Source organism: Bidens hawaiensis, unplaced genomic scaffold (genome assembly GCF_021521415.1).
Source record: "Bidens hawaiensis isolate Kalapana, Puna unplaced genomic scaffold, B.hawaiensis_p1.1 tig00041035_1, whole genome shotgun sequence".
Classification (NCBI taxonomy): Eukaryota; Viridiplantae; Streptophyta; class Magnoliopsida; order Asterales; family Asteraceae; genus Bidens; species Bidens hawaiensis.
In genome coordinates this window covers 106931-115991 of record NW_027497243.1, presented here as the reverse complement: position 1 = coordinate 115991, position 9061 = coordinate 106931, and the positions used below count along the sequence as shown (strand labels likewise).

Below are 9061 nucleotides of genomic sequence, written 5' to 3'. Positions count from 1 at the left end.
GAACCAAATTGCGGTCTTCGGTGACTGAAATGGTGCAACGCCACATATCATATCTATGCTTAAGGCAGGAAGGTTGATGCAGCGGGGTTGCGGGGCGTATCTGGCGTATGCTATAAATATGAAAACCGAGGTGGCTACCGTCGGTGATGTTCCTATTGTTCGGGATTTCCCGGATGTATTTCCAGATGATTTTTCAGATGTGCCGCTGGACCGCGAGGTCGAGTTCTATATAGACCTTGTGCCGGGCGCAAAACCCATTGCTCGAGCCCCTTACCATCTAGGACCGAATGAAATGAAAGAACTTATGGCTCAGTTGGAAGACTTGCTCGACAAGGGCTTCATTCGACCGAGCATCTCACCTTGGGGTGCCTCGGTCCTATTCGTTAAGAAGAAGAACGGTAGCATGCGGATGTGTATTGACTACCATGAATTGAATAAACTCACTATTAAAATCGGTACCCTCTCCCAAGGATTGAAAACTTATTTGATAAGCTCCAAGGAGCTAGTTGGTTCTCGAAGATCGACCTTAGGTCCGGGTATCAACAGTTGAAGATTCGGGAGGAATATATCCCTAAGACTGCCTTCCGCACTCTTATGGGCATTACGAATTCCTCGTGATGTCTTTCGGTTTGACCAAAGCACCGGCTGCGTTCATGGATCTTATGAACCAGGTGTGTAGGCCGATGCTCGATCGTTCGGTTATTGTGTTCATCGACGACATTCTTGTGTATTCCAAAAGCGAATCAGATCACGCCGATCATCACACGGAAGTCTTGTAAGCTCAGCGAAGGAACAAGTTGTATACGCAATTTTCTAAGTGTTCCTTTTGGTCACGCGAGGTTCAGTTCTTGGGTCATGTTATTAACCCGAGTGGTATTTTGATTAACCCTGCAAAGGTGGAAGCCGTAAACGAATGGGAATCTCCTAAGTCTCCATCCGAAATTCGTAGTTTTCTGGGCTTAGCGGGGTATTACCGCCGCTTCATTCCCGACTTTTCAAAAATTGCTTCGTCATTGACTAAGTTGACTAAGAAGAGCGTTAAGTTTGTTTGGGGTACTGAGCAAGAGGAGGCTTTCCTCGAGTTGAAGAACAGGTTAACACATGCACCGATTCTAGCTTTACCTGATGGCACCGATGATTTAGTGATTTATTCTGATGCCTCTTACCAGGGGCGTGGGTGTGTTCTGATGCAGCAAGGCCGAGTCATCGCTTATGCCTCACGGCAGTTGAAGCCTCATGAGGCGAATTATCCCACCCACAATTTGGAGCTGGCGGCAATTGTGTTTGCGCTTAAGTTGTGGAGGCATTATTTGTACGGTGTTCCTTGCGTTATCTATACCGATCATAAGAGCTTGAAGTATTTCTTTGAACGAAAGGAACTGAATATGCGGCAGCGTCGATGGTTGGAGTTGATTAAGGATTATGATCTGGAGATTATGTACCATCCCGGTAAAGCTAACGTGGTAGCCGACGCGTTAAGCCGAAAGGAGTGGCCGAAACGTATTCGTGTGAAATCTTATCAGCTTATTCTTAAACCTGATATTTTGAAACAAATAGCCAACGTCCAGAATGAAGCTTTACAGGTGGAATGGATTATCTCAGAGCGTATTTGGGGTCAAGAAAAATTGTTGGAAGACATCGGTGATGGGGTGAAGTGTAAGGATGGGCGTTTATGGGTACCAAGGTATGGGGGATTCAGAGGTAAAATTTTGGATGAGGCATACAAGTCGCGCTATTCCCTTCACCCGGGCGCAACCAAGATGTACCAAGACCTGAAGAATAATTATTGGTGGCCTGCGATGAAGTTTGAGGTGGCTTAGTACGTGAGTAAGTGTTTGCTGTGTCTGCAAGTTAAGGCCGAGCACCAGAAGCCGTTCGGGAAGCTTCAACCATTGGAAATACCTGAGTGGAAGTGGGAACATCTTACGATGGATTTTATGACTAAATTACCGCGTACTCCTAGGGGTAGTTATGACACCATTTGAGTAATCTTTGATAGACTAACCAAGAGCGCTCATTTCTTGCCGATTTGAGAGACTTTTAATTCGGAGCAGCTGGCCGATGTGTTTATTCGTGAGATCGTCTCTAGGCACGGGTAGCCAGTATCTATTGTTTCGGATAGGGATACGCGTTTTACCTCCAGGTTTTGGAAGAAGTTCCATGAGGAGATGGGTACCAAACTTCTCATCAGTACCGCTTATCACCCGCAGACGGATGGTCAGTCCGAGAGAACCATACAGACTCTTGAGGATATGTTTCGGGCTTGCATTATCGATTTTGGTTGTAGTTGGGATCGTCACTTACCATTGATAGAGTTCTCGTATAATAACAGTTATCACACCATGATTGGGATGCCACCGTTTGAGATGTTGTATGGTAGGAGGTGTAGGACTCCAGTCTGTTGGGGTTCCATTGGTCAGAAACAGTTGGGTAGTTTGGAGGTGGTTGAGGCTACAACTGAGAAGCTCGATAAGATTTAAGGCTTTTATGAAGGCCGCTCAGGATCGTCAAAAGTCCTACGCGGATAAAAGGCGAAGACCTATTGTGTTTGAGGCTGGGGATCAGGTTATGTTGAAAGTTTGCCCTTGGAAGGGTATTATTCGTTTTCTTAAGAGGGGGAAGCCTAGTCCAAGGTTCATTGGTCCATTCCGTATGTTGTCCCGTGTTGGTGAGGTAGCGTATAGACTGGAGTTGCCCGATGAGCTCGCGGGGATTCATCCTACTTTCCACGTGTCCCATTTGAGAAAACGTTTAGCAGATGATGAGGCCCATGTGCCTTTTAATGACATGGAACTCGATAGTAAGTTGAACTACGTTGAGGAACCGGTTGCTATAATTGATCGTCAGGAAAGGCGTTTGAGGAATAAGGCGGTTAGGCAGGTTAAAGTGCAGTGGAGGCACCGCAAGGGTTCCGAGGCTACTTGGGAGTCCGAAGACGAGATGAGGAAACTCTATCCGCAGTTGTTCCTGTCGCATCTGGATTCGTGGACGAATCCCATTGTAAGGGGGTGGACATGTAACGCCCGTTAATTTTCGGTTCAAGGATTCGAAGCTTGTAAAGTATGTATATTTCTCGGGATTTAACCGACATTTCTCGGAAACCTTCTCATCATCCCGGTACATTAACATATTTAACTTTTCCACCAAGATGTTAATTCCTTAAAACTTGAAGGGCTAGATGTGAGAAATCTTTATATCATAAACCCTAACCCCATTTCTCCCTCCCTTTGTTTTTCGACTTTTGATCAATTCCAAAGCTACTAGAAGTGGTTCAAGGTATGTACTACAATCCCCAACACTCCCTTCGTCCAATCCTAGTCGTATTGATGCTCAATTTTGCCGATTCGTTTTGTATGACAAATTTCGGTTAGGGTTCAATTGACCCGCTTCCCGTGGATAAAAATCCGGGCTTCTTGTGTAAAAAGATTCCCAGGTATGACATTTACATCATATTAAAATTTCGTGGTCATTGAAGGTGTTTAGGTCGGTCAATTGATTTTAGTTCGAAAACTAGGGTTTATCGAGTGTAGAATCGTTAATTGTTGAGTTTGATGCGTTAATCGATTGAATTTCCAACCGAATCAGTTTTCATAGCTCTAGATGGATTTAAGGGCTGTGAGAAAATTATTTTTTTAGTACTCGGGGCTGATTTGGTTGGTGATTAGTCAATCGAGTCGGTTGTGCGCGAATTGTTGTTTAAACGTTAATTTGAGTGTTGTGTAAAGGAACTGCCAACCGTATCGACTCGTGTGACATACTTACGATACATGAACAGTTATGGGAATTTGGTCCATATGGGGCTGATTTGCTTGGCAATTGATTTAAGGATTTATTACGCGTGCAATCGACTCGATTTGCATACAACTGGTGAATTGTGCATCATGGTTAGCCCCGACCATGATCGTAGGGTGGAATTGTTTAATTGAAAGGTGTTAGGGGCTGAGGTAAAGTAAAATGAGTATGGGCTAGGCCTCAGGTCAATACAACTGGGTTTGGACGGTTCGTTAGGCGAGTGTGTTATTACGGGCTAGTTTAGTAATGCGTTGTGTACAAATTACAGGCTCTTACTTGTGAGTGTGCACTTAGAGATTCTCTAGCTCGTTGCTGGTGTTTGGTTGACTTCAGGTGAGTTCATGATGCCCCCTTTTTACTCTTTTAAGATTTTGGGCTAGCATGCATACCTAAGCGTTTTGCTTGATGAATTGTTTAAAACTATTTTGGATGGGCTTACTTGTATAGGGTAGGCCTTGAGATGATACTATCGTATGTATGTATGTATGTATTATTGTATGGCCAATATTTGGCGACGTTAGTAGTCGTTATCGACTACGGATGTTACGTATGCCTACTTTGTGTTTACATACGTTGATGAGATGTTACGTCTTTGGGTTGTACGTTTGCTTGACCCTGATGTTATTACTTGGATGATATATATATATATAGGGATGTGCTTATAGAGATGTTTATATATATGTATGTATATATGTATAGGGAGAGGATCAAGAGAAAATCACCTTTAAAAAGAAAACTTAAAAACTCCTAAAGAATTATTTTAAATTAAAAATAAAAAAATATTTTCAAAATTCTGTTTTAGCCATTATTCTTATATTTTCTTATATTTCACTCGAAAAGCATAAAAAAACAAAAAAAAATGTTGTAACGCACATACGTATTACTGTGCGATACCGTTGTATTACACATGTGTATTACTATGTATTTTTGAGTTTAATAGTGTTTTATTGCATATATTCAATATTTGTGTATTGTATATGTGTAGTAGTGTTGTATTATATGGAAAAAAATAATAATAAAATAAAAGTCGATGTGGTGCACATGTGCTTTAATGTTGTATTACACATAATTACTAATGTGTATTCGATGTGTGTATTAGTCTTATATTGCATATATACAATGGTGTGTATCAAATATGTGCAATAGTGTTGTATTCTATGCAATACAAACACTTTTGCATATATGCAATGCACACTATTACACATGCGCACTATACCGACGAGGTTACCGACAATTTTTTTTTTTTTGGAACCAATAACAACATATTAGTCTTATATTGCATATATACAATGGTGTGTATCAAAAAAAAAATTAAAAAAATTTAAAATAGTTTTTTAGAAGTTTTTTGGAGTTTTTAAGTTTTTTCTTTAAGAGGAGTTTTCACTAGAACCCACCCCTACATGTGTGTGTGTGTATATATATATATATATGTATAAGGATGATTATTTATCGATGATGATGGCTTAACTGATGTATCTCTTTTATATTTTAAAATCCTTGGAATGACTATTATGATTATTAATTATTGATGTTATTTATTTAAAACTTGAACTCACTCAGCTCAAGCTGACTTTGTGTGCATGTTAGTGTAAGTTTCAGGTTAGGAGGAGGATGCCTTACCGCTTGGACGTGCAAGAAGCACCTTGGACGGTGAAGGGCATACGTGAACGGAAGATTTAAATATTGAACATTTATTTTTTTTAAATGTTTTATCAAATACATTTAAATTGGTTTTGGGCTTAATTCCTGGGTTTTAGGAACTTATTTTATTATTTATGTTTTCTGCTGAAATATACTGTGAATTGGTTGTTTTAGTGGAATGAATTGTTTTCAAGTTTAAGTATTTTTATAAGTATTATGGATGAGTACCAACTGTAGGACTCCCGGGATTCGGGGTCTTACACAAATCATAAAATTATTTTTATACCAAATAAAATATTTTATAAATTAAATATAAAATATATTAATCACCTTTTCTTTTAAAAACACAACTTTCGTTTCCGCAAGCCATATTTAAAATATGTTTATTTATTAAAACGCAAACTTTAATTCTTTAAAACATTTTCGTTGAAACCATTAAAATATAAATTCTTCATGAAAACGTTAGTCTAAGTTTTGCAAACATTTAACTTCGTATCTTTTTCGTTACACCCTTTACATCGTAATATTAACCGAATTTCTGTTAAAACGTAAATATTATTTAAGATAATGAAAAGCTATAAAATTAGTAATTTTATAATAATAGCTAACTTCTAAATAAATTCATGCTTCGGTGATATTATATTTCATTTATTAAATTATTTAATTTAGTTTTTTTTCCATTCTTTAGCTTTATAACTTGTTAAACCGTTAACGCTAGTCTATAAATTCGTTAACATTAATTCGTTAGCCTTTAATCCGTTAGCTTTATAAATCGTTAACTTTAAATATAACTTTTTTTTAGATATGATCTGTCCCTTGTAAAACCGTAACTCTCATATTAGTATTAAAGTTATAATATTGAAAACCGTTAAACCTCTGTTAAGCTTGGAATAGCATTAAAATAGTTCACGCCTTAAGACAATGAAATATATAACGCGACATCTTTAAAACTAAATAATTAACCCGTGTAATCCCGTGAGTTAGTTTTTAAAATTTCGTATTTATTTTGATTTATATTTCAAGAAGTTCAATCGCTTCGAGTTCTTTAACTCACTTTCAGTTGCTTTCGGATTTCGTTTCTCGTTTATCATCTACTTCAAGGTGAGTTTCTCACAACCCCTTTTTAAACGTTTTCGTATTTTGGGGTGGCATATGTATTTATTATCAAACTTCAAGATTTACAATTTTGCTTACAAACTACATTTCATATCATGGACTTGTGTGCTTACTTGCTTATTTGTTATATACGTGGATTTCAAGTGGTTGCCTCAATAAGTATGATCATACGCCCCCCCTTTGCATTCAGGTCCATTTGTATCGAGTGGAAAAGGGACCTCATATCCAAGTACGTTGGTAGCCCCAACTGGAAAAGACCTTCGTTTGTTCTTTACAATCAGGTCCATTGCATCGAGTGTAAAGAACCCTTATGTGCTCATTTCACAAGTTTCATGGAATTGTATGATTTTTACGAATTATATCCAACTGTGGGATACTCACCAGCTATGTTCATAGCTGACTTTATTTTATACGTATGTTACAGGTGTAAAGATACGAGGATGAAAGTTAGAAGACACATAGTATGCCTATAGGATATTCAAAGAACAACTTATCAATTGTTTATTTATTTGTTACAACTTGTATTATTTGATAAACTTGTGTTACATGAAGATTTAAATGAAATAACATTATTATGGTCACCTAATAGTGTCACGTGTGTTTAAACAATCTGTACGTCACACTCGGGCGTTTCCGCTTTAGCCGGGGTGTTACAGTCTTGCTCTTCGTTCTATGGATAAGCTGTATCAAAATTTAGCCTCCTCCAGAATGTGTCTACATCCTTTAATGGAATACATCTGTTGTTAACTATGTATCCCTCCAGCCGAAAAGCACACGACAACCCTGTAGAAATAAACAAATGGTGGGCGCACGAAGCTCCGCCATCACACAACTTTTCTAAAAACTCATATCCGTTTACAATTAGGTTAAGAGTCGTAATTGGCACCCTATTAAGTAACTAATGTACCCAGGTGTGCACTCGATGGTTATCCATAACCTAAGTACGGGACTCTTCAAACCTTCCACCGATTTCCGCCATCTGAATATTAGCCACTTGAAGGACATACCTCACAATGGTGTCGAGCGTATTGTTGGTTCCTTGGATGTACCTTTTCAAGTTGGCGTGCCGGCTCTCAACTCGGTTTGTTGTGTGCTCGCCATAGTTTCGGCGGTCATCAATCCAGCAAGCTACAAACTTTTATTTTTGTGGCTCTAACCAGTTGTCACGAATATAAAGCTAGACCTCTGACAAAATAAAAGGAAATGTTAAAAAAATGTCTATCTAGACTATTAGTAACTGTATACGCATGAAAGGCTTACTGTGTCTCTAGTGTTCCTTTAGATGACATTCCATCTAACGACAGTTATAGTCAAAGTCGTTGGTTGTAGGAGACCTGTATAGAACCTTCCACTAGTACGAAGTCCTCTCCGATATATGTTCTATAAACACTATTAAACTTTTACTTTGTATTCTCGGAGATGTACCATCTACATAAATTTTTGGTGGCATTTAAAAGACTACGTTACACGATTTCATAAGGGTTCGGTCCACGTCAGTCCGTATCACGTGTGGCTCCATACAATCCTCTAGAATTCTTTTAAGTTTCTTGAGGGCCCATGTGAAGTTCTTCTCTGTTTCTCTAATTAAAAATGTGTGGGCGATATAGAACGACTTTGATGTCGATGTCACACCAACAAATTGAACCAATGACCACTTGTACATGTTGGGATTGTGCGTCGTGTCAATCAACAACACCTTGGAGAACGCACGCCAAATTTTATGCGACTTATTATAACAAAAGAAAATATCCTTTGTCCTATCAGTGGAAGAATTCTGCCGGGTATAGAACATGAAACCATTGTTATGAAAAAAGTTTTCGAGTACCTACATTAGATTTAATAAAACTTTAATAAATATTATAAACACGGGTTTTATATGATAAAACTAGGAAGGTTTTCAACTACCTTCATGGGGGTATCGCCAATTTTCTCCGGATCTTTAATCTTACTCAAGGCATTGTATATGTCCTTGATTTTACATTTGGAACCGTGAAACTGCTCACGTATGGCTGTGTGAATTTGACTGGGCCTTATGCCATTCCGATTTAACGTCGCAACCAGATCAAGTTCAACGTTAGTCATTTTTCTTAGCTACGCGTACCCCTCCTCAAAGACAACAGGATTGTGGTTGTGTATCTCGTTTATTGCTTCAAGCCTCCAACAATTTCCTGTCGTGCGGTGCCTCCCTAGGAGTTTAAACGGACAACACTTTCTAATACTACCGGTACGCCTGAACGTGGCCTTTAGTTTCGGTTCCCCTCCATTATTGCATGCAAGGTCCACACCGTTTTTCCTTGACTGTTGGACCACAATAACACACCCATGCTCCCGTCCTCTCTTTTTGGCCCAATCCTCCAACTCATTGCGGGACTAAAAAATCTGAAATAGTTTTAAGCTCATTTTTAAACATGTTAAAAATAATAATAACTTAAACAAAACATATGGTGTCTTACAATATCTGTTTTATACGAAACCGTCGACTCGCGTGTGTAATCATCATCGTAATTATCTT

General features: G+C 38.7%; 1 protein-coding gene across 1 annotated transcript; it reads right to left on the bottom strand.

The window, feature by feature from the left end:
• Positions 1-7999: 7999 nt before the first annotated feature.
• LOC143592544 (protein FAR-RED ELONGATED HYPOCOTYL 3-like) lies at positions 8000-8631 on the bottom strand. The gene is made up of 2 exons (XM_077072442.1): positions 8455-8631; positions 8000-8374 (listed from the first exon to the last, which is right to left on the bottom strand). The coding sequence occupies exons 1-2, from the start codon at positions 8629-8631 to the stop codon at positions 8000-8002; spliced, it is 552 nt and encodes a 183-aa protein (XP_076928557.1).
• Between the last annotated feature and the right edge of the window lie 430 nt (positions 8632-9061).

Bases quoted from the DNA above. Each gene is read 5' to 3' on its own strand.
- LOC143592544 (XM_077072442.1), bottom strand. From the start codon at position 8,631: ATGACTAACGTTGAACTTGATCTGGTTGCGACGTTAAATCGGAATGGC. The intron at 8,375-8,454 runs GTAGTTGAAAAC...AATCTAATGTAG, and splicing joins TTGGCGATACCCCCATGAAG to GTACTCGAAAACTTTTTTCA.